At 42.8% G+C, this 26,314-nt stretch overlaps 1 protein-coding gene across 4 annotated transcripts; it reads left to right on the forward strand.

Moving 5' to 3' along the window:
• Positions 1–313: 313 nt before the first annotated feature.
• Positions 314–26,314, forward strand: LOC126521310 (malonyl-CoA decarboxylase, mitochondrial-like). Of its 4 annotated transcripts, XR_008610349.2 has the most exons (12): positions 314–692; positions 1,084–1,212; positions 3,420–3,563; positions 4,254–4,391; positions 6,758–6,913; positions 11,994–12,158; positions 14,048–14,159; positions 15,540–15,692; positions 17,200–17,424; positions 20,774–20,879; positions 22,183–22,382; positions 26,081–26,314. XR_008610349.2 is itself a non-coding variant. In XM_050169973.3 (11 exons), exons 1-11 carry the CDS (start codon positions 690–692, stop codon positions 22,292–22,294), a joined length of 1,443 nt encoding a protein of 480 aa, XP_050025930.2. In that variant the 5' UTR covers positions 314–689; the 3' UTR covers positions 22,295–26,314. The 4 variants fall into 4 exon arrangements, 3 of the variants coding, with proteins under 3 accessions (XP_050025930.2, XP_054921881.2, XP_050025931.2); XM_050169973.3 differs by having other exon boundaries at positions 22,183–26,314; XM_055065906.2 differs by having other exon boundaries at positions 314–483; positions 22,183–26,314.

The raw sequence follows: 26,314 nt of genomic DNA on the forward strand, positions 1-26,314 counted from the left end.
AAACACCCGTGTGTATAGTGTACTATTATTCTAGTACGCTATACCCGTGTGCTTAGATTTAGGTGCCCGTTAAAGAACCCCAGTTGGTCAAAATTTCCGGAGTCCTCCACTACGGCGTGCCTCATAATCAGAAAGTGGTTTTGACACATAAAACCCCATAATTTATTATTATTACTACTAGTGGGTCGGATTGCCTTTCTTTCGAGGCTAGATAGAGACTGCTCGGCAAAACGAAACTAAGGTCGCCATCACTCTTACCTTTGTTCCTATAGGAACAAAGGTAAGAGTGATGGCGACCCTAGTCGCCACGACTATAGTCGTGGTTCCTACACTCTACGGAGTGATAGCGACCCTAGTTTCGTTTTGCCGAGCAGTCTCTATCTAGCCTCGAAAGAAGGGCAATCCAATCCACTAGTAGTCGAGCAATTGGGAAGCACTGTATTGCAGCTGTTTTGCGTAGATGCTGGATGTGTCATTTTCTGTGTTCGTTTAGCTTTTGCGTTTCGTGGTCTTTGTTATTTCGCGTGTCATATAATGAACCTTGTCGCCATGTACTGAGCGGAGTGCTGGTGTGCACACATTAGCTGGTGCAAGTACTGGCTGTGTACAATGAGCTATTGACGTTGGCTGTTTTTGTCGCAATGCCAGCAATCACCTGTGGCCGCCTGTGACCAACGAGCTGTGATATAATGGTTGACAACCCTTTATACCCCATTTCAATTAATCTAATGACTTCGTGCTTGTTTATGTGCTGGTGGTATTACTTGCTAAGCGACTGGAACGGAATGATGTTAAAAACAGTGTGCCTCGGAAAGCTTGTTTGCAACGAAGCAATAGGTTTTACGTCAAAATTACATGTGGGACGCCAGAAAATGCGCCTCGTCTCTTACGAAGTTGTCCTGTTGTTCGTGATCGAGCCTGATTGTAGCATAGCTGTTCAAGCAGGCATGCGATTTTTGTAGTACCTTTTTGACACCGCTACTTTGCTACTTTTGATTAGTGGAGGAAGGAAATTACTTTAGGCCAGCCTCACTGCGTTTCCTCGATAACTTATCCGCTCTCTCTCTCTCGGTTGCTTCGCAGCTTTCCTCACTTTTTAGGCGAAATGCGTTCACCAATTTAGCAAGAATGAAGCTGGCGACTGCCTCACTGCCGGATTTGAAAGCGCTTGCCGGCGCCATCATCGAACAACAGGAGACAACGCAGGGAGAGGTAACACACATTTTCTTTTCTAGTCATGCTGACAAACCCCGACGCTCAAGCGCTAGCGTATGTCAGTAAGGCCGTCTTTATTGTCACGGCAATCGTGGCCTCCCATTGGCTTCCTGATAACACGTGACCAAGGAAATAGAAGCGCGCGAAAACATGGCAGTTTACGCGGTTTTCTAAAGAAACTACACCACATACGAAGTTTATATATCAAGAAAAATGTGGGGAGTGTCAGCATCAATATGCAGGCATATTTTGAAGTAAGTGTGTCAATTAAGGGTTAAGTGAAAATGGCCGAACCCTTGTTGTCCATTTAGAGAAACACTTCAAAACTTTTCTCTGCGAATTCCCTGGGAGGACCATAAACGGACACCGTTACCGATGTTCTGGCAAAGTAAAATTTGTGTCGATAAGTTACTGTTGTTGTAAAACTTTCTTAACATAAAGCCTTTGAAAATGTTTTATGGGAGGCAACGTTTTAAACAGAAGAGTCATATGCTGGCAACATCTTCAAATATGTGATTTAATTACAGACAACTGAAACGCCTATTGCATCTGCTTGAAAAATGGCGCTTCGCTGGAAATTGGGTTGTTATTTTGCAAGGTTGCAAGAGTCTCCTGTGTTATTTTTGCATGAGCTAAGGTCCCGCTTGTTAACCGAGCTGTCAGCAGCTGCACTGCCAGGCTGAAAAAAAGGGGCTTGTGTGCCTCTTCATTCAGTGGCAAATCACAGCCAGCGCGCTTCCTGCCTGAGAATTTAGCCGCTACCACTCTGAAAGGCTGCCAAGGGCAACATAAAATATATTCATTCTTGGATCACCGTGATGTTTGTGCTCACAATAAATAATAAGGCTGTTGCGGTAAACATTGTCAACTGCTGCTGTTCCTGTTGCCTGGCTGGCTTCTGTCAAATTCTATGCATTTTACTGTATGACAAGCTTTGCGGCAATTTTTTTGCTCATAACATTCTAACTGTTTTTATAATTGGTAAGAAACCTGCATGTGTTCCTGTTTAAGTACTACATTTTAAGATGGTTTGCTGATAGCCTAGCTTGGGATGTGCTTGAAAGAAATTATACGTAGAATGGCAACGAGGCATAAATCAAGGACTACACAAAAACTAATATTTAATCTACATTATTACAAATGTCTTTCATGAAGATGGCAGCAAAGTGCCCACATGAGAAAGGGAAGAAGGGAAAGTTCATGCTGAAGCCTGTGGCTTTCATGTTTGACAAGGGGTCTTGACCTGACAAATGCAAGTTCCCTTGTCATAATGTCAGCTCCATCCCAAGGTTTCGCATACTTGTTCACAGTTGGTTATAGCCTTCACTCGCCAATTCTCTCTACTGAAAATGTGTTTCACCACATTTTTTGCATGTTCAGCGTCATCAAAAGTGTACTGCTGCAGAGTGGATTAAGAAATTTTGATTTTTCAGTGTGTTTTGTCAAGTTTACAGAATGTGGACTCTATGCGAGAACTCTATTCATCAATGTCAGATATGAAACTATTTCATCTGTAGCGTACATTGAAGCAGCCATCCAGCCACTTGAAATATATGTTGGGTGTAAAACATTGGAAAAGCAATGAAATAAGCGAACCCGCTACGTAGTGACGTACTAGTACTGTGAGCAAACACCCAGACATCTACCTTCGAGCTCGTTTTGCTAAAACGCTTTGCACATATTTTTCAAACAGGCAACACAGGTCCTATCAGAATTGTGTTAAAGTGTTCGAGACACACTATAAATATAATTATTTTCACCAGTGCTCTTGCTTTTAATGCAGTATATGCTGCTAGCACTACAGAAAGAGAAGAGAAGAGTACGCCTTCACCATTGCTGATAGAATGTGACATGGTGTGCATCCCTTCAAGTATGCTAGTGCCTTCACTGAAGTGGTCGCATGCAGCAAATAATTTGTACACTGAAGTGAAATGAAGCAACATTGCTTAAGTAGAGTATTCAGCTTGTTCGAAGCTTAATGTATGTGGGTTCTTATCACTGCTGGAAGGAACTGGAAAGAAATGCATCATGACTGGAAAGGACACCAGGGTACAGCAGCAGCAAATAGTGTTTGCCAGTCTATAGTAAATTCTTTTCTGTGGCTCAGGTTCGCAGATAGCTTCTTCTATGCACACTCAATTGTGTACATGTAAAACACATTATCTCTTATGCCTACTTTGCATTTCCTTTTCCTTTTACAACAGAACAAGCTCAAGACATTTTGCAGTGCCTACAGGCAGGGTACTAAAGTGCAGAAAGCTGAATTTTTGCAGTTTCTTGCAAAGGAATTCTATATTGACAGACAGCAGTTTGAGGCATCTGCCAGGAGTTACTTAGAAGACACTCAGGTATTGCCTGTTTCTCTCTGACTGCTGATTACATTTTTCTTTTCTTCTTTTAGATAAGACTCACTTATCTTAGTTGAGGAACTCCAGTGTGTACAGTAACCCATTCTTTTATTCTAATAGTAATTTTTAAAGAATTTGCTGTTACTGCTGTTTTGTTGGCACTTTTTCACAGTAAGCATCCCTTGGTCCAAATCATTTACTGAACCATTTGACATGTTTGCCTGCCAGCTCCACCCAAAAAAAAGAAAAAAAGAAAAACTCACCTTGCTGCCTGTCTAGATAGTCTGGACAGACCAGGCAAGTGGCAATTTCAAGTAGTTTACTAAACATTGAAAACCCAAAATTTAATCTTGTTGCAAAATTTATGTGACAACAAAGCATGAATAGGGGTTAGTACTTATTTTAATGTCAATAGCATAAAGTCACTGTTCGCTGTAATGAAGGCTTGCATGACTTGAAAAATTGTTGTAATCTGGGGCCATTCACAGTCAAGCTTCATTATAGCTACACTGCATCCGACATGAAAATACTTTCATTACATCTAATATTTGCTTTAAGCGTGTATTCATTACAGGCTAGTACTGGCAAGAAGAATTTTAGATTTACTTCAATATATCCAGTAATTTGTTATATTCTTGTTCGTTACACTGGGGTTCAAAGGTATTTCTTATTTTTCTTGCCTTATTTTAGAATGAGCCAGCATTTCGCTTCAGAAATGAAGGGCGCCTTGGAGCCCTACTCATGCCAAAATATGTGTCGTTCTTTCACATTCTGGGAAGGAATGAAGGTGGCGTGAAGTTTCTTGTTGACATGAGAGGCGATTTGCTTGTAAGTATATTGTGGCCGCCTTGTAAGCATGTTTCTGATGAAAGCTTTTGTTCAGACTAATTAGTTAATATTTGATGAGAATCTTGTTTGGGCTTCTTGTTGCCTGTAGATTTACTCGCGGGTAACTTTCTGGGGCAATGAGAGGAAGCTACAGAGACAAAGTGCATGCAAGGAAGAGCACTCTTAGAAAAAGTGCCGTATTCCCATCCGTGTTATATTAAGCTGGGGAAGAGGAAATATTGTTACGGGGTTAACATCTATTTAAAAATTATTACTATATACAAGGATACAACAGCCACAAGCAGCGGCGACTGACGCAAGGCTTTCAAGCATACCTCTGGCCACTTCGTCACCGTCCGATCGCCATCTGATCGACAGTACCAGCCTGCTGACTGCCTCGTGGCAATATAAACATTTTATTTACGACAGCAAAGTGAGACAAAACGCACAACTATGTTTTAAATGTGACTTATTTTTATGCTTTTCTCTTCCATGTTTGAGCAAATGGGAAACCGTCACACGTGAATGCTATGCTGATTCAGCGTCTGCTCCTAAAAGCATTGGGCTGCTGAACTACCTGGCGCAGTAACACATGTGCCCCCTACAGCTTTCCTTTCATTGCCACAGAAAGTTGTCCGCAAGTATAGTAAACTGGTTAATATATTGTCATGTGGTGTAGAAACAAAGTGACAACAAAATAGTTACCTGAATAGAAAGAAACACTTTCTTGGGGGATTTTGTGCCCACAAGGAGAAGGACTAATTCATCGGTGATGATCATGACAAACATAGTCTGTCAACAAATCAGAACTGAAGCAGGTTTCATGCAGGTGCTACCTATACAGTCAAAACTTGTGATCGAAATCCTGCAACAACGAAATATTTTCCTATCCCCAGCGAACGCCCATAGGATTCAATGCATTTCGTACCTCTCGACAACGAAATGTCGCTGTACTACAATTATGCGTCAACAAAGTTTGCCAGAATGCAACCCCGCATATTACCTACTTGCGCAAGGCTAGCAAGCTCCAAAATGTGCTCAAATGCGATTGCATTGCACTAAAACTGCGTAAAATACCACTACAGTACACTTGCGTGGGTGCCGCCATGTTTATCTATGTAAAGAACCAAGCGCCGGAAGCGATTGCGTGCACTGGAAACACATCATGGCTGCCATCTTGTTTGTTGATCGCCTGTTTAAAGCGGCACGCACATTGCTACCGGCATGTGACGACGGTTTTGGCATACCTACTGCAGTGCGTAATGTCCGCCTTGGTGAGAAAAATGCTGCAAAAACAAGCGAATCCATATCCTACTGACGTGGAATTGTTTATGGCACTTGAGATGGCAAACGCAGCATGGTGTGCCATGCATCAGGTCGTGAGATCGTCCGGGAATATGCATCCCTTGCTTCAAGAACGCTGGTTTTAGTGGCACCCAACAGGCATCGCATGCAGATTCACTGCCGGATGTAGATTTGTGCGAAGGGGCTGTAATCTCGATTGATTGCCTTCGGGTGTACGAGATACGATCACTTTCGCTCTCAGCATCGGACACGTCAGTGCCTACAGGCAACAGCATGCACTGAAGAAATGTTGATGCATGCATGGAGTGCTGTTGCTCTGCTTCGAATGCCGAGTTACACAAAATCTTGCAAAAGGGATCGTACTACTCCGCGGCAGTGCTACCACTGCTGATAGATGCATGCAGCACACTTTGTACCGTCAGCAATGCGGTTATATATCTTTAAGCAGAGCTTGCCAATGTAGGCTAACGGAATTTTGCAGCAAAGTTTCATTCTGCGACGTATTACTTGTGCTGTTTCATTTCGCAACAACGAAATTCCCACGAAAACGAATTTTTCGCGTTCCCCGCCAATTTCGTTATTGCGAGGTTCAACTGTGTGTAATGCAAAAATTTCTCAATGACCCACATATAGTATGGTGAATTTTCTTTTAGGAAACCAAAATCCTCGAGTTGAAAAAAACCCTCAGGTAAAGCAATAACAGCACATTTTCAAGAACGCAGTGTTTGCATCGATCTGCACAGGTAGAGCAGAAACTTGTGCTTCCAAACATAACAAACGACAAGAAATTGCATCAGCAGCACTAAGAAAAGGTAAAGCAAATACATCATGTGATGGTATAAAGTAAACTAGTCTGGAAATACTACAGCTAGAAGATGATCCCGGTAAGTGCCATTTCTGCGTGGCTTAAATATGGCGGGCCACTTGAGTCAGCAGGTAAACGAAGCTCCATGGCAGAACTTGCTAGTGCAATACTGGTGCAAAATTTGTTACATATTTAAAATGAATGCTGCTGTGATATTTGCATTGTGTCTATTGATATTTTTCTGTACTCTCTGCAGGATTTAATACTGTCACTACCAACAGAAAACCCTTGCTTCTATGACATTCGGCACATGAACATCATCCTTAAGGATCTTTTGGCACTGTGGTTCACAGTGGGCTTCGTCAAATTGGAGCGCATCACGTGGCAGTCCTCCTGTGAAATGCTGCAAAAGGTGACAAACTTAATTAAAATGATTTATTTATACAGTAGAACCTCATTGATACGTTCCCGCTGCGTACGTTTTCCCAGCGCCAACATCCGCAATCGAGAACGAGAAAATGACCCAATATAGTTGCGTTCATCTTTTACCTGTTCATACGGTCCTGAAAACAATTTTTCGGCACCAACGTTCAGTATGTCGCCAAACTGCGATCGTATGATAAGTTTTCTGGCTGCTAGATCCCATCTAAACAAGAAAATGTGCAAGGTGCGCATGATAGAGAGTAGTATAGCTGCATGCCATGGCAGCTTCACTGCAATACTTGCCCGCCCGTCTCCCATGAAAACACTGGCACGCACTCAATTTCTTCTTTCGGTACCAGCAAATCTTCTCCGGGGTCATCGCACGCTGCATTCACAGCTATCACCGCCAATCCTATTGCAATAAGCATCTTCGTCTATCTATTTCGCAGTGCGTGGTGCCGTCGGAAGCATAGCACACGCTTTTAATAGGCGATAACTGAAATGCGATGCCATTCCCTGCTGCAGACTGCAATTGTAGAGGTTTTCCGGCCACAAGATCCCATGTGAACAAGACACGGTGTGAGGTGAGCATGATCGAGAACAGTATATAGCCACCTATCTCGCATGAAAACGACGGCACGCACAGTTTCTTATTCCAGTACCAGCAAATCTCCGCCAGACTCATCACACACTGCATTTGCAGATATTGCCACCAAGCCTATTGCAATAATCATCTTCACCTATCTGTTTTGTAGCGCATGGTGTGTAGTGCCATTGGTAGCGTACTGCACACTTCTAGTAGGCGACATTCCAAACACGCCATGGTTCTCTATTGCAGGCGGCGCAATGTAGCCATCACGTTTTGCTTCGGTGGCATCCTGCACCGCCATCCAGCTCAATTTCGCTTCGGTTTCCTGTCGCCCTCTTAAAGCACCACGCAATAGGAAAACAACAAAGCGTGTCTCGGGCTGCTTAAACACCACCAGCTCGACGCGCGTTGGCATCTCGTGCCACAACGATCTATGTGACGCTTTGCATTACGTAGATGTCAACAATAGTTGAGTCTGTCACATTTTTTAAGTCACTTCAAATGGTACGTTTTCCCAGTTAGCATGTTTTTTCTCATGCTTTTTTTTGAAAACGTATGAACAAGGTTCTACTATAGTTTGTTTTTGCATACTGCAGCCCTTCAGTTCAAATGAAATAAACATAAAACAAAACAATTCACTTTAAGGTACAAATAAAAGAGAACATTCTGAGCAACATGTAAAAAATTCTGCACAGGTAGTAACTAGGTGTTGCCAGGTGTTGATTTGGCATAGTTCTATGGTCCAAGGGAAAAAAGCTGTACTCTCTCTGCCACTATGAACGGGAACACCATATTTTTCTTGTTTGTGCTTGTAATGAGGAAGAGCTACATAAGCAACAATCTTCAACAGAAGAACAACATAACAAATAGCAGCGAGTGAGGTTCTGATGTGCACATTCGCAAAAATCGCTGTTTGCACTCGGGTAATGTGTTCCCTTTCATATTGGCAGAGAGTGTCTCGGCCCAAGAATGAATGACAGATATGTTTTGTTCTTGATCGTTTCTGGTTGATGACAATTTAGCACATTTTAAGTAGTTGTTCAGGAATTCATATCAGGATGAGTTGAAGAGACAGTGCAAAAGTTTCAGAGACTCAACATTGCTTTGTTTATAAAGTCGGACCAAGAGGTGCTCAGTGAAAAGATAGTGAAAAGTTTCTGTCGTAGCGTCGGTAGCTGAAGCAAAGAGCCTTTTTTATGAATCACTTTAATCAGCTTATGTCAGTAAGGTAGTACAGATTTCAGACACTAGCACTATATTCAAAAATTGGTCTTGCGAGGGTTTTGTATGGTGGAAGTTTTGTTTCTTTTGAACGTTATCGTAACGAGTGACTGAGATATTTTAGCTTTTTCTGGGCTTTGTTACAAGTGAATGTGATTAGATCAGCACAAGTTAGTAGTAAAAAGTAGGCAGAGATACTTATATTCTTATACCCACTGCACTGAAGAAGCATTAAGTAATTGAATAGTGAAGATAACCTTTTGTGAAAACACATAGTAACTGTCTTCTGTAATGTTCTTTCATGTGCCAATTATGAGACCACCCGAAATAAACTAGAAAAAGAACTGCTAAGAAAATGATAATCACCAGGCAACTTGATTATGGTATAGAGAATAGTCACCAGTGTAAAGATTGATTTTTGTAGATGTGTCTGCGAGATCGTTAGTATACACAAGGAATAGCAAGGACTCAAGCACTGATTCCCTGGAAATGCCAGAAGATACACATGCTTAAAATAGTCATAGGGAGAAAAAAAATGGCCGTGGCTTAGCTTGGTTAAGCCTGGTGATTGCGAAGCAATAGTGTGTCGCCGAGCTGCATACTGGGCACGCCGCTTAGAAAGTCGTTCTTCTCGTTCTTCTTCCGTCTCCGTAGCTCGCTGATGCTTCCTCTTTGCATTCTGCCGAGCTGCCTTGTTCGGGAGTTAGGCTGCCTTCAAGAGTGGAATGCGATAGCATTATCGCACCCCGTTCGCACCGCCTACTCAAACGCGCTACGCCAGCCAAACGTCGCGATCGGCAAAGATAGCCGGGCCCCGACGCGCCATGAAGGCAGACGCGATCATGGGGCGAGTGGTGCGCCACGTGTCGGGGCAGCTCCGTACATTGCGAGGAGGGTGTCTTCTGTGTTTGCCCCAAGATGGCTCTGCGTGTGTGCAGAGCGCACAAGAAATGTAGTGGAAAGGTACTTCGCTACTCGTGAAACTGCGACTTCTGTAAGTTACGTGGTCATAATTAACGATATATACCCCAGTATAACTTTCTATGGCACATTTCTAAGGCAACACCGCATTCACTAGAGGCGATTTTGTCCCGTTTTGAAGTAGCGAACTCGTGGCTGAGTGGTAGCGTCTCCGTTTCACACTCCGGAGACCCTGGTTCGATTCCCACCAGCCCAGCTTACAAGATGTTTTTTATTTATGAAATTACGTTATTTATGTGACGTCACTCTAGGTCACGTGGTGTGACGTCACGCAGCGAAGTCACGCTAAAGGTCAATGGTGCCTACCACCGCCTCGCCACGGAACGGGCTGTAGTGCGACCTAAAGTAGTAGTGCTTCGCAATAAAAGACATATTGGGGAAGATTGGAAAAGAAACCACTAATACGGTCAGCAAGAAAAGGTTGTTTGATATGAGATCAAGCTTATACATAATTTTAATGTGGGTAAAAGTATCTAGAGCTTTGGAAAAGTCAACGAATGATGCATCAACCTGAAGACCTAAGTCAAGAGCTAGAAAGATGTGTGTGATTTTTTTTTCATTGTGATAACGACCATATGGACACTTCAGGCGCATTTCTGCCATCGCTGTTGCCGTGATGTTCCGTATAAACTCCAAGGACAATAACACCATCGCCACACGTCATACGCTGTATATGTGAGTGAAACCGTGCGAGGGGAGCCGGCGGTCGCAGCTCAATCTCATCTTGCGCGAAAGGGAGGAAAGCGGGGAGGAATTGCGCCAACGCGCGCGAGGCACCGGGGGGGGGGGGGGGGGGGGGGGTACTCCAGCTGCAACGTTGTATGTGGCAGCTGCGTGTGGTCAAACGGCCGCATCTTGAGAGCGATCTGCGTTGGGGGCAGAGTCTAGGTGCGTCAACAGCTCATAGCTTTGTGCGTGCTGTGTGTTCTTGGCACTCAGCTGTAGTTCTCACTCAGTTCTCGGTGTGCCGTTGCAGTGATAATCAGCACAACGGTCACTTCCACTCGCTGCTGCTGCCAGCTTCCTAACTTCAGCGTTTTGACAGCAGCGTCAGCGTTCATCAAATGGGATATGTTCATATTTGCTGTGTACGCTGGCACCATACTTGTTAATTTAGTTAGTAGGCAAATGTTTACAAATTGATACGGCCGATAAAAGTACTGTCCTTACTTCATGTGGTTGTGTGCTTATTTGCTATTGCAATCGATGCTTCGCCTTTCAAGCAAAATTACGACTTCAGGCTCCTTTAATTTTCCCCCAGTTGATTGCATGTACCACTTGTATTCCCATGATTGCGGGGTGCTCCACAAAGATGCAGTTATTTTGTCTGTCCCATTGGGATGAAATGAAAGCTGCTCAGCTTCACTGCTTTAACAAAAACTTGCACATTCCACATGACATGTCCAATGGCCACAAGCATATGTTTCTGTACTCTGTAAAAACATAAACTTATCGCTAAATGTAAACAGGGGGACATAAGGAGAAACACTTATCAGTCTATACTGATAAGGCATTCTTCTAAACCTTATCTTAGTTAATTTTGCGCTGTCAGGTTGATCACTTGAAAGAGAAAATTAAGGTCAAACTTCCAATATTGTAATATTGCACCAAAACCTCTGTTCCAATATGCCAATGTGTTATCATAGATTCCAAAGCATTTTTTTGTATTTGGGTCATTGAATGTTCAGTAAACATTCTCAGTCTTTTCTAAACAGTTCAATCTTTGGCTTCTTTAGAATACAATGCATTCTTTCTTTACTGATTAAAAAAAAAAATTAGCTAGGCTCGCAAGCAGGGGCCGTCAAAATTCATGATATTATGGTGAGCTGGTGGGGGAATTTTCAAGCAGCATCACCACCAGATTCTTGCTCTTTGCACATTTCCTACCCTGTCAAGCCTCCTCACACTTTAGGGGGTGTCTTTTTTTTGTATTGTACAATTGTATTGTAGCAAGGTAAACAGTTGGACTAGTTGGAATGGATGCATACTTGTTAATGGTATTGTTATATTGTGAGTCGCAGCTGCTTGCTGATGTGTTCCATGATGTCACTGAATGACTTGTGGGCGCAGATCGGGGTTCTCTTTTTGTGTTTTGCTTCTAATAAACTTAAGTTGTTGGACAGCACTCATCCTGTGTTCTTCTCTTCATGTTGTCATCATTTTCTTTGCTGATTTCAATCACGTAGAAGAAGGATTTACTAATACAGCTCAACTGATTTTTGTTTTCTTTTTTTGCGTTCCTTGAATTGATTTTCCTGTTTGTGACTGGAAAGTGCAGATATCGGAGTACGAGGCTGTTCATCCAATACGCAACTGGACTGACCTGAAGCGACGTGTGGGCCCCTACCGCCGCTGCTATGTCTTCACGCATAGTTGCATGCCTGGCGAGCCCATTGTAGTGCTACACACTGCCTTGACCAGCTCCATCTCCTCTTCCATTCAGGTGCACCTTTCTATTTTGCCAGAGACTGTTGACGACAGATTTTTAAAGACCTGGGTGGTTTCAATGCAGCCATAAAATCGTCACTTCTCCATTCACATACATCTACCTCTTTGCTAAACCCTTTGCTTGGCTGGAGATATGTTTATTGATGAAAGAAACTTACAGATCTAGGGTAATGCGATACTGCTTCTTCACTGCTCTTTGACATTAAGAAATATGCGGATCCCATGCACTGTGGGAATCTATGTAAGCGAAGGTTTCTGTGCTGTTTGCTTTGATTGATGATAATTAACGGTGATGTTGATGGCGAATGTTTAATTTCTTCACTGTCTAGTCCAATATGACAGTGGTAAGTTAATGGGAACGTTACCTTGTCTGCACCACTACTGTTCGTCTGCACAATACACAGAACACACAGGGTGATATGTTTGCTTGGGACATTGTGCGCCAATGTTCATAATCTTAATAGGGTTGAGCAGTATCATTGCCTCACTTGACACATCGCATTGTGGCAGAAGCGTTAAACTTTTAATTGAACTACAAGGCTGTATGCGCCGAAACCACGATTGGATTATTAGGCACGCCATAGTGGCAGACTCCAGATTAGCTTTGACACACCCTGGTGTTCTTTAACGGGCTCCTAAATCTAAGTGTACTAGCATTTTTTTATTTAGCTCTCGTCGAAATGCAGCTGCCACAGTCGGAATTGATCCCACGACTTCGAGCAATGCCATAGCCGTCAAGCCGCCACAGTAGATGCAGAATGTTGATTTGATGTGTGATTACTCCCATAGTGTTGCCTAGAACCTACGGTGTTTTAATGTGGCTTTGCATCTCTATGTAAGTTGTTTGCTTGACAAATTTGCATGGTCTTTATTTTCCAGAATAACAGAAGTATACCGTTACCATACCTTCAGCTTGCCCATAACCACTGTTTCCTTGCCTTCTATGTCATTTTTTTCCCTCTCCCACCCTCCCCCGTGTATGGGAACTGCAAGAGTGGCATGGTTGTTATTCCCTCGTTTCGCGACTGCGTCAGTTCTACCCATTCTCTGCCTCCTCTCTACCATTCTATCTGCCTCCCCTCTGTACTTGCACGTTAGTAAAAAGGTAAGCACTGCTGTTTCTACAGTGCTTTTGAGGGAGGTCACAGATAATTACAGCTATCAAAAGGCTAATGTGGCGACACCCACGAAGCTACAGAGGTCATTGTGCACATGCGACAGACGTGGTAAAGAGCTCCAAACAAGTTTCTTGCATCGACTTTCCTCTCTGCCATGCTCCTTCCATGTATATCCACGCTCTGAACCACCCCCCTACATAGCATGCAGACAGCAGCAGCAGAAGAGGAAATGTCGAAGGAAGAGGCAAAATAACCTTCGCTTTAATGAAAAGCTGCATGCGAGTCACATTAAGCCACGCAACAAGTTGTCCACTTTAGCACTGTTGTCAATTCTTTGTTACTTAAGCGAAGCTGTTTGTTGTTGGCAAGCTGAGCTTTGTGTAAACGGCAGGTAGCTGGTACATTTTAACAATTGTTGACTGCTTCTTATGCTAAGGTTAATTCTTCACATAACATGTACACAGAACACTCGGAGAATGGGCATTATGTTTTGACAGTGTCTGTTAGGTTTGGTTAGACAGTGTTGCCTTATTGATTGTTAGGTAAGTAAACCTTCATACTCTTTAATTGTTCTTTGTTTTGGTGGCAATGTTTCAGTAACAAATGTGATGATGGTAATAGCAAGAAATACTTGAACAATTGTAGACATATTCTGTCTTGCTGCTATGGTAGGTTTGTGGCCGTGCATTCTTGGGTGATCACTTGACTTAACTTCATTAAGTGATTTGAGTTTACTTGCAGTAATCACTCTTATCATTCAAAACAGAGGCTCGTTGGCCATCGGCATAGTCCCAAGGAACCTGAGCCACTTGAGGATTGGGAAGACGAAAAAATCATTAAGTGTGCTATCTTCTACTCAATCTCGTCAACTCAGAAAGGTAAGTGCTCAAGCATTACTTTATGTTACTAAGTACTAACCATATTAGTTGTCCCTTGTCATGAAAAAATGGTTATCCGTCCTTTATTTTTACTAGAAAGATACAGATAATACGTTTATATGTGGCATGGTGGTATTCATTGTTGAACTTATGTTTGTGTGAATAGCAACTTTCAGCTGTGGCCCAACTCCTGCTGTTTTCCTGGTGAGAAAGTTTGAATAAGAATTCTTAGATATTGAAAAAATAATTTTTTTTCTTTAGTTTAGAATACACACATCTGCTATAACCATTTTTCATTATATATTTTTTAATATACTTGTGCTGTATAGACTGTTCTTCAGCATTTGTTTCGTGGAAATGTTGGCATATTATTTTGTTTGTAAATAGACCAGAGTTGCAGCTTTTTTCAAAATTATATAAATGTTTTGTGCCTGAAACACTGTGCCTAGCTATGTCTATTTGAGTGCTGCATGCAATAATTCTGAGATTCCCATCATGGGCTGATGAGCAAAACTGGAATGGGACACGAAAGGTGAGAAAAACAACACAGACAAGTACAATGTTAGCTTCATAACAAGCAGACATTAAACCTTTAAATAAATTAAACACATTCATCTCACTTTTTCTCTGTTGTGTCTCATCCCAGTTGTGCCAAAACCTTCTCTATGAGCATCATGTGCCAATTAGCCCATTGACACATACAGTTAAAATTGTTCCGCTGAACAGTTTAGGGACCTTTGTTTGGTGTTTACTGATTAGTGCAAAGTTCGTGAATAAGTGGGGCAGGGCAAGTCATGTAATGCATAGGGTGGATAATCACTGCTTTATTTGAATAACAGAAGGGGTGCCAAGGGAAGGGAACAGCAGTAGAAGATTAGATGGTTTGATGAGATAAGGAAATTTGCTGGCATTGGATGAAGACACTCCGCACAACACAGGAGTAACTGGTGATTGCTGAGCGGCTGCCACTCTGTAGTGGATGCACAGATGATGATTATAATGGTATTCATAGTTAGTGAACTTTCTGTTAATTAAGCAGGCATTGTGATAAGGTGAACAGATTTTGGAAGTCCTTTCACGTTCATCTTAAACATTTATGAAATGGCCTACTGTGTGTTGTGCAAGCTTGTGGGCTATGCTACTATTATTACACAAAAGTCGTTGCTATACATATCCTTAAGGGCAGTGATGGCATGTGCAACTTTTTATTCAACAGGTGTAAGTGCAAACCCAGATCTCACTTGATGCCAGAGTACTTGACAGGCTTGCTAAGTGCCCTTTAGCATCAGCCATTTTCTACAATAAACATTATACTAGTCAATCAATTCAGCAGGTCAACCTCCACATCAATGCATATGTATTCTTTCTTGCTGTGCCCAGGTCTACAAGGTATCGAGCTTGGGAAATATCTTATCCATAGTGCAGTGAAGAAGGTCAAGGCAGAGTTTCCTAATGTGAATGAGTTCTCATCTCTCTCACCAATTCCTGGCTTTAAGGAGTGGATCATGTCTGAAATTAACAAGATTCTCAGAGGTACTCTACAAGCCTTTACAAGTTTTCTTTCTTCCCCCTATTGGTGTACTCAATAACGTGGACTAGCAGCTCTGAAGTGTTTCTAGTAATAATTCTGCCATAGTTATTATTTATGAACGCTAGTGCCAATGCCTTGCAACTGTTATGCACTGTTGTGGCTCTCGTGACCCCTTTTTATTTTTCTTATCTTTCCTTGACCAGCCGCGATGGCTCAGTGGCTATGGCATTCTATTGCTAAGCATAAGGTCGCTGGTTTGATTCGCGGTCACTGTGGCAACACTACGATGGAAGAAGAAAGCAAAAATACTCGGGTACTGAAGTTTAGGAACAAGGTAAAGAACTCGATGTGGTCAAATTAATCTTGAAACCCCTCCCCACTACAGCGTCACACATAGCCCTTGCATGGGTTTAGGACGCTTAGCACCATAGTTTGAATTTTGAATTCTTTTCCTTGACTTTTGCTGCACGGTTGCTCTCTTTCTGCCTCTCTGTCTACCTCTACTCTCTTTCTGCTCTTTCCTTGCCCTGGGTTTTCCTTTTCTGAACCTTTGTGCTACAAAAACCATGTCTTACTTGGCATATTTTGAGTGTACATTGTGTGTACATAAATTTACAGTCAAATTAAAGAGCCCCACATGGTGAATATTAATTCGGGCATCTCCACTAAGGCATCCCTTTTTAGTTTGAGTGTAGCTTTTGGGCATTAGACACCATTTGAGCATTAGACTTTTGGCCGTTGGACCAAGTTATCATTCACAATCACCCAATGCTTCATGAAAGAAGGGCACACATCTATAATTGTAGCAGTCAAGTGACCGCAACACTGTTTGCATTGGAAATGAATGTTTACCAACTCTCACTGACCGTGTTGACTCAGCAGCTGTTGACTGTTCTGCTGATAAGCATAAGGTGGCAGGTTTGACTTATGGCTGCAGCAACTGCATTTTGATTGGGTCTTGTGTATTTAGTTTTAATTGCATATTAAAGAATCCCATGTAATTAGGATTAATGTGGAGTCCTCCACTACGGTGGCCCTCATAATCCATTGAGCATTTCAGAATGCTAAACCCCATAATTTCTTTAGAGCGACGCTTTCTTTGCCTACCATTTCATGGTTTTGCCTGGGTAGGTCAGTTGGTCGGGTCCTCGCCGAGTAGATTCAGATTCACTTTCATTTTTCCTGATCTTGTGTTTTTTTGCCCTAAATTTGTAAGCATTAAATTTTGTTGAAAATTTTATTATATTCAATATTCGATTCAATATTTGGCTTTATTTTCTTGATTCGATTTAACATCTACTATTCAGTATTTGCACACCCCTACTTATTTCCAATGTGTCACCTTTTGTTGTTAATATTATATTTTTTATATACATCAATAAATGTTGGCTGAATTCATGTCATGCCTTTCTGTATATTCTCTGTTGTTTCACACTAGAAGAACAGTCGAATTAGGAGAACTTGTACGTCGTATGGAAGGGAACAACTGCGACCGTGCTTCCATTGCAGGTAATCCCGAGGCAAGCAAGCTCTTCAATCGTCAGCAGCTGGAGTCTGCTGTACAGCCATATAGTGAAAACAGGCGTCCACTGGATGCGCTTCTGATGTTGCTACGCAACAACGGCTGGTTCCACATTCCTGAACTGGTTGCCCAGCTTCAGGCGCCTCTGATGCACCTCTGTGCATTATATCTCTACCATGAGAAGCGGCGCGGTTATGCTCTGAACAACGTTGGTAAGTTGCAGTCGTGCACTTTGCTGCGCAAAGCTCTTAGCATTTCAATCTGCATTAGAGATGTGATTGATGTGAAATGATCTTACTCCAGATATTTCTGTATGTACAAAAATTTGCTTTATATATAACTTTTGAACCTATAACTTAAATGACAAGTTGTACAGAACTGGTACCCCTATGCATTGGTGTAGTGTAGCCTGAGATTTGCTGTAATTAACTTAAACGACTGCTTTGCAGTCGCCGACTGACAATTCAGACTCAGTGGGGACTGCCAAAATGTCCGAATAACCAGGAGCTTAAATTAACAGATTGGGCCAAACGTGAGCGACTTTATTCCACAAGTGGCCAAAAAAGGTGTGCCGTATTCTTGAACTATCACTTTTGAAGATATCTTCAATTTCGCATGGCTATAGAGCAAGAAACATGTGTGTCTTGGAGTGACTGCATTTTTGGCACAATGCCAAGCACGCTATCTTATCACTGCGCGGAAATGCTGCTACCCCTTAATGCATCCATTGCTGGTCACGCGAAGTACTGCGAAAATGTTAGTATCTTTCTAATATGATCAACTAAGAATACGGCCCAGGTTTGTCAATGTGTGTTGTTGCGCGCACATATGCTTGCCCTTGGCTTAAGCATTCCATGCCATGATTTTCTAGCAATGCCTTTTAATGCTATTTCTTTCCATGCGTTTCAAGCTTCATCAGTGGTCAGAGCGATGCTCCACATGTGTTGTCAAAGACATCAGCCGACCATGAACAGTAGCTGGTAAGAAGGGCTTAAAATCTAGTGGAAGGCAACACTACAGAATTGCGGCCCGTATCTCGACCATTGCCATGCTGCTGCTACAAATTTTAAAAAATTCAGTCAGTACATGCACCGAATTCATAGTGGCGAATACTAGATCGGATAGGCTTCGCTAGTTTTGGTTTTGTAGAGCGCTGACGACATGACCGACGGCCTTACTGGCGATGTCTCAAAACAAAAATATTGCTAATCTCGCTTGACTCGTTGGCCACATTACCAGACAGTCGTACAGATGGAGTCCAAATTATCGCACAATATGCTGTAAGGTGTCCAAAATTTCAGTCATTCTTATACATTTGGTGCTAGTTGCGATGCCCCAGGCCTGTCCGAATAATCTAGCATGCCTGAATTTTCGGTGTTTACTGTATATTTCTTTTCTCCAAGCTTCAGTGACTTAGGTTAGTGTTGACATCAGGGTTGCCAGTTCCACTTAATTTAAGCGAATGTGGGCTTCTTTTTTCACCAAGTCGCTTGTCAATTTTTACAGTCACTTGTCGCGTTTTTTTTGGGGGGGGGGAAGGCTTACTCGCGCTTTTCCTGCAAATTTTGTTATTTTAATGCCCATCACGCGCGTTTGTCGTTAAGTATATGTGATAGTAGCAGGAGTCACAAAGTAAGAAACTGTTCCTATCCATTCATTCACCCACCCTTAGCGGAAACGTGCCATATTAGGATAGTGAAGACAAATGCCGCCGTTTCCGCAGCATGCCCGCCATGTGTTTCTATGTCACTGGCAGCTAAGCGCATCCACCTCATTTTCTGTCCCCTCAAAGTGGACATGGCTATGTTATTGTCGTAATCTTGCCAATATTTACGATATAATTTATTACTGATACGGAAGAAACTGTTTCAATGCGCGTAATGTATTCACGAGAAGAAGAAAAATCGCGTTCCGCGCATTTGGCTTGCTCTGCCAGCCGCCATTTTTGTTTTGGTGTCCTGCACTGTTCAGCAGCAGCCGCCTGCTTGTTGACCTGTTGTCATCCCGCAGCAAACGCGAGATGAAAAAATAAATTTTCTTGTCGCGGGAAATTTAACCAGCGTAATGATTGCACCCCTGAATTTGCATCAATTTTTTAAACAAAAAAGTGCGATCATTATGCAAGTAAATACGGTAGTTACGAGGTGTGTTGAAAAGAAACCGAACTTTTGCTATAACATCTTAATTGCTTGCTGTACAAGATTCTAAGCGCTGTCCCCCTCAAATTAGTCCCCTCTACTGGCAATACACTGTTCCCACCGTTCCTTCCATTTTTGGAAAGCCTCCTGGAACACAGTTGGGAATGGCACACAGGTCTCTTGTTGCATTGTCCGGAATCTCCAAACGATGTCCTTTCAACGTGGCTTTAAGTTTGGGAAACAGGAAAAAGTCTGCTGGGGCTTGGTCCGGAGAATACGGTGGATGGGGCATAACGGGAGTGTGATGTTTTGCTAGATAGCTGCGAACAAGGAGCAACATGGAAGCCAACTCATTGTCATGATGCAACATCCAAGTTTTGTTTTTCCACAGTTCAGGCCTCTTACTGCTCACAGCATCCTTCAAACACGCTAGAATTCTCTGGTAGACTTCCTTGTTTACCATCTGACCACGTGGCACAAATTCCTGATGTACAATGCCTTTGCAGTCAAAAAGAACAACCAACATCACCTTGATCTTTGACCGACTCATGCATGCTTTTTTTGGACAGAGCGGGCGAAAGTGCGCACCTCCTGGTGCGCCAAGCGTTGCGGGAGGGGAGAAGGCATTGCCGAAACGCCACGTCACCCTCGCTTTCGCAAGCCTGTGTTATCCGCGCGTTCCTTTGTTCGCGCACGCTCTCTCCTGCGTTATGACTTTCCCTTGGTAATGGCTATAAATAAATTAGTGCAAAAAAAAATATGGAAGAAATTTAAAAGGAGAAATGTTGGCAGTAGTGAGTTTCCAACCTACTACCCCATGCTCAGAAGCCAAGTGTCTTACCCACTGGGCTAAACCAGCACCTCCTAGATGGCAGGCCTGTGTGCTCTGCTTTATGATGTCATGCTACTTGGACCAAAATTTACATTGCCAAGCCCAGCAGGACAAAAGTGGCGACATCAAAATCACCGCTGCTTACTAGGGAGTGGTGATTCTATAGCAGTCGGTGAAGGTAACATGACATCACGGATTGAAGTACATCGCCCTTGTGCTATCTAGGAGGCGTTGGCTAAGTGTCTCAACGCGTACAATTTCTTTCTTTTCGAGGATGTCATAAGCTGCCATTCATAGCTGCAATCAGTTTTTACTCGCACACATTTCTTTCTCACAGCAAGGGCTTCCCATAACTACTTCATCTCAATGAGTGTAATCTTGAACTGCTCCTTAGAGGCTGACCACCAGCCATTGACTAGAAATAGATTAAGTAGTTCTGGTGCATTAATGATTCTTTCAGCAGCTGGCATGTTTTTCGTATAAGTAGTATATGCATATTTATGCCTCTCTCCACCATGCCTTTTACATAAACCTGTAACCTGCACATCTGTAAGCTCAAGTGTTATGCATTTTCTTGCTAATTTTTTTCAGCCAACTTTCACCTGAAAAATGGTGCTGTGATCTGGAGGCTAAACTGGCTGGGCGACGTTTCTCCCCGTGGGCTCTCATCATCTTGCTCCATTATGGTGAACTACAGGTGAATGACACCCGAGGCTAAATTTACCTTTAAAAGGCCTAAATGCCTTAATGATAAGTCTAGTGGAAACAGTGTTGTGGTCTAGCTACACTTTCATAAGCCAGTACTTTTGTAAGGCCTCAACTCTACTTAATTCTTTGCGGAAGCTTGCATGCCGAGCTGCACCTATTAATATGTATGTATACGTTGGTGTTGCTATTGTCATTCTACTCGCCAAATGTCAGGGTAATGCAAGTTTTGGCTTTTCCGAGTCGTACAGGAAGTTTGGGTGCTGATTGCATATTTCAGGGATGCACTGCTTCCAGAGCACACCACACAGTAGCAGTGTAGCCATATTCAAGATTGGTTTTTCGCAATCTTAGCTTTGTGTTACGTAATGTCCGGTATGATGACTCACTCTAGCAGCAGTCATTTGTCAACATCAAAGCATCTCTGCTAATAATCTTTCCATTATAGCCACAGAGCACCACAAACTCCGCTATTGTGGTTGTGGTTCTCTGTGGCTGGACATGAGATCGCGAGTTTGATTTGCATTTGCGGCTGCCACATACTGATGAGGCTGGAATGCCAAAACGCTTGTGCACAGTTCTTTTGGTGCACAGTAAAGAACTCAAGTAGTAAAAATTAAACCGGAGCCCTCCACTACGACATCTTTCATAGCATCTGTGCTGCTTTGGGATGTTAAATCTAATCAATTAATGAATCAATCAATTCCTCTGATGTTCTTTACATGGCATGAAAGTAATGGTGACAGGAAGTGTTACTTGTACGCAGGTTTCTGCTGGTTCAGCCAACTGGCATTCGCTGAAAGTTAAGTCCCAAAAGAGCTTGAACAAGAACACAGCCTAGACGAACAATCTAAACCACTTATTTCCCTTTCAACATTTGCCAGTGCATGTAACACCAGTTCGATGTATTCACAAGTGCCGAGTTTTGTGGCTGTGGCACTTTTGTTTATTCCAAGATGCGCCATTACAGTACCCATTAATCACATGCAGAAGGTGTCTTACTGCAGCTTTGTTTATAACTACAATTATTTTGTTCTTGCCTACCTGTAAATGTCACTGTGTAAAAGTTAGGTAAGCACTCAACATTGGAAGTATGCAGACTGTAAATGTTCCCCTAACTTCTTGTTAATTCGGTTTTGTTCACTGAGGTCTCACTGAGTCCTTTTTGCACAGTGCAATCTTCTATTGTTCTGTTACTATAAGAAATGTTTCTTCTTCCTTTGTTTATTTATTTTTCCAGTTCATTTAACTAGCGTTGCATTTGACTGACTGAGCATTCTGTGCTGTGTCCTTAGGTACTACTTAGAGGACATGGATGACTACAGGCATGCTTACGTGGAGAATGGAACCATCACAACTTCCGACATGTTCATGGAACATCTGAAGCCTCTTCAGTCCTTGCTGTGAAGTCAATTGGTGTTTATTATCTGTGTCTAGTGAAGATGACACTGGATGGTATTGCCTGCATTTTGGCAGCTCTCACCAATGCATTTTTGTGAGTTCAATATATGTACTTGTTATATAGCAATGACTCTCTTGAAGTGTCAAGAGCAGTGGAATCGCTACAAAAGGATTGCCTTTGCTGGCAAAAATTGATAGTTGAGGATGTCATCAGAATTAGTTCAAGAATGGCCAATGAGAAAACTAATTTATTTATTTTCACTAATCAGATTTTAATTATAATTCAGAAAGTCACACATACAAAACATGTACACAAGAACAAGAAGTACAGCACAAACACTGTGTTTTATTGCGATAGCAATTATACCGACACTCCAGCGCGTTTATGCCGTTGCCTTGAGGTTCTGTATGAGTGAAAGCGTGTGAGAGTGAGCCGGAGAACGCAGTTCAATCTCGCATGCATGAGCGAGGAACACGGCTCGGATGCATGCCCTCTCCTGTCGCGCGTGAGGCAGGGAGGTCAGGCAAGGGAGGAGGGGCATTCTTCTCTGGCTGCTGCTAGGGTGCCTCAATGTCCTCCTCACCTGCCGCTTTGTACAGAATGGAAACAATTGCAGCGTCTACTACAGCGTTGGCCGCACGAATCTTGGCCGCCGTAGTAGATGACTTTGGCAGTGTAGGGATGTGTTGCCGGCGCTCGCGTTTTTTGAAAGCGATCTGCGACGTGGCCAAAGTACGTGCCCGCGCGGGTCTCATCTTCAAAGCATTCTGCAATGTTTGCAGAGTGCGCATAGTGCCGGTAGCTTCATATGTGCTGTTCTTTCAATGTTCTGTTCGCGTTGAAGCAAGAGATGCATGAAGGTCAATTCGCTTGCTGCTGCTGTGCGATTCCTCACTCCAGAATTTTGACAGAGAGTTTCTGGGCTCATCGAGCGAGACATGTTCACGTTTACCTGTGCGTGCGTGACACCATGCTGGTTAATTTAGTTCAAACACGTTGCCAGGCTAGTTGGTTGAATCCATGAGAGATAATGTGTAAGCGTGACTGAACAAGGACGTAGACAGAAGCAGACACACAAAGACAGCACTGTCTTTGTGTGTCTGTTTCTACATCCTCGTTGAGTCACACTTACACATTCTATCATTGTTTTTTCTTGTGTCCATATTCTCTAAGCTAGCCTTTCTGAGCCTTAAATCATTGCCAACTTGCTCTGCTTTCAGGCATTTTATTAACTTTGTTGTACATACTACAGTGGTGAAATTCAAGCCTGCCTGCTCAAGCCAGACACATACAGGTCCTGAGGCTAGCACCAATTTTGAGTGAGCCATCTAAGAACTTGCAGAAAAATGCATTGGTGTCCTACCTATCATTTTCTGACAAAGCCTTTCTTTTGCGATGTGAAACAAAACTACGTGGCACATGACTGCCTTTCGTCGCCAGTTTTGTGGACATATGTCCCAAAATGGTGCTATCATCAGAATTCCTGCTTAATGTACATGTCTTGACACTGTTCATCACCAACTGGCTTTAGATCCACAGATGCAGTATGCATGCTGATGTTACTTTAAGAAATAGTTAGTGGAAATTGTTAAATAAGGAGCGTACTGGAAGTAATTACAGAATTTTAGGTGTCTACTGCTGCTGTGAAATTAAGCCAGTAAAAATTATAATCTTATGTCAGGTGTCTTAAAACACTTTGGCCATGCATTGGCCTCACCAGGTCTGGCCATGTTGAGCTGACAAGCGCAGAGCATACAATGCGTGCTAGCAATGGTGTTTGCAAAGAATTACATTGCTACGCACCACGGAAAGGTCTAAAATTTCAATCCGAACGCTGTTTTCCCTTTACTTCGCGGCGACCGCGCTCCAACCCGGACGGTGACGTACTCGTGTCCCTGCACCTACGTACTCGTGTCCGCAGTGTGGCGTCGCTCATGGTGACACGTGACTTCGAGAATTATTCAACGCAACATCTCTTATTTGTGTGATCTGTTGCTTGAATTAATGAATTGAAGTTTAGAGAAATAATAAAACACACAAACGGAATGTCCGCATTTTTTTGGTTTACTTCGCACCGAAGCAAGAGAGATCTACTTCCGCTTTGTCTGTTTGTTCCCACGGTCGTGCAGTCACGTATGCAGGTACCAAAACTATACCATTTTCTACCGTGTTCCAGTGTGTGATCATGCTCTATGATCCGCTTGCTCTGCTTCAGTATTCGTGTAGCACTGAATTATACCGCTAGTCATGCGTCCTTGTGCACAGCGCGCAAAATCGTGCATTGCATGAAACGAGACAATTACAACAGCTCGCATAACGCCATCAGCAAAAGTGCGCAGCGGCGGGGAAAAAAAAAGTGAGGAGAAGAAAAATCAAGGCAGAACCCGTGGTGTACGTGTCACGCGATCTTCGAGGTCCAGTATGGGAGAACGCAGGGAAGGAATTTCGCTTGCGGAGGCTAGACAGGGCGAGTGGAGAGAGCGTCTCGCTCGGCAGTGGAGCTTGCCTCCTGAAATCATGGGTTCGCAGCTGAAATATTTCTATCTTGGCTATTAATGAGCCAATTTAAAAATGTTTGCAGCAGAAAGCTCCCTAGAGGACACGTAACAACCTCCAGCATATAACCAAAATTTTCTATGGGGCCTGGTGAGGGGCCCTTTAAACTCATTCATTCTTTACTGAACCGCCTCGTACTTCACTGGCAGCAGTTCTTGAGCTACCGCCAGGCTCCAGCAAAACTTTGCATTTCTTATTCCTACAATTAAGAAGAACAACTTTATTGAAACATAAATCTGAGTGGTGTCTATGGGTGGAGCCCCTATTCCAGTGCCCAACTGGCTTCTGTGGCTCGCCGGGCCTGGTCGAGGGTCACCAGCTGGCTTCCCAAGTCCAGTTCGGTGAGTCGCGCCTCCCATGACCAGTTAGCGAGTGAGTCTGTGATTAGCGACGAGACGGCATGTTCCGGGCGCCTCGGGCATTCGTATATGATGTGCTGGAGTGTCAGTGTGTCTTCACACCAGGCACATTTGTCTTTGTGTCTGTCGGGGCCTACAGTGAAAGAGACACAAAAGGAAATCGTTACGTTAAGGTAGGTTGGTCAATTATAATTGGGAAATTGCAGGCAGGTGGTTTTACTGATACTACTTGCTGCAGAATAGAGATCTGGTTTGCCAGAAAATTACTAAGTGAAATACAGTAGTATTGCCTGCACTACGTAGCAGTGGAAGCTTTCAACAAGTATAGTAAAATTTTTCAGCAAGGCTGAGTTAATTTGATGACGGTAGTTTGTTAACTACCACTTTTCTACTTCCTCACCTCTGAAAACCTGGAGCAGCTCATTACATGTTAACAAATTGTAGGAGCACCTGGTCGATTCTAGGTAAGTGCTGGTTATATATGAAGAAAGAGATAACATTGTATTTTAACATATGCGAAAACTCAGCATGACAGCTTTTGTAAACCATTTTTTGCACAAACGCAACATCTCTGACGTCGCATAACGACATCACCACCATTGCAGTTTGGGCCTTAAATCTAATAATGGAAGTTCATCCCTGTTTTGCCTCTCTAATGAGTCATGTTTTGTCACTGAACCAGTGCAGACACAAAGCTGAAGAAAAATAAAATATAAAAGTAATCTGTCGGCCTGGCCTAGTTTAGCGTTTCCGATTTCATGTCCTTTTAAACTCGCATAGCCCAGTGGGTGTGAAATAGCCGACTGTAGCCAAGTTAGCGTCAGCCATTATGGTGTGTTTTTTTCACTTAGCGGCGATTTTTTACCGCTTTTTCAGACATGACCAAAAAACTTGCCTGTTCAGTAAAAATGAGCAAGACGATTTGTGCTTGACTGTGTCAGAAGCAATGTTCGTTATGTTACGAGGTTAAAAAAGAAAGACCTCTATCTATAAATGATGTCATTTTTGTTTCCTCACTGCTGTGCCTCCAGCATATTCAGCAGTACAAGCATAAAGATATTGTTGTTTACCTATTTTTCACATGTAAATAAAGAAATTAAATAGCTAGAA

Source organism: Dermacentor andersoni, chromosome 6 (genome assembly GCF_023375885.2).
Source record: "Dermacentor andersoni chromosome 6, qqDerAnde1_hic_scaffold, whole genome shotgun sequence".
NCBI classification, from domain to species: Eukaryota; Metazoa; Arthropoda; class Arachnida; order Ixodida; family Ixodidae; genus Dermacentor; species Dermacentor andersoni.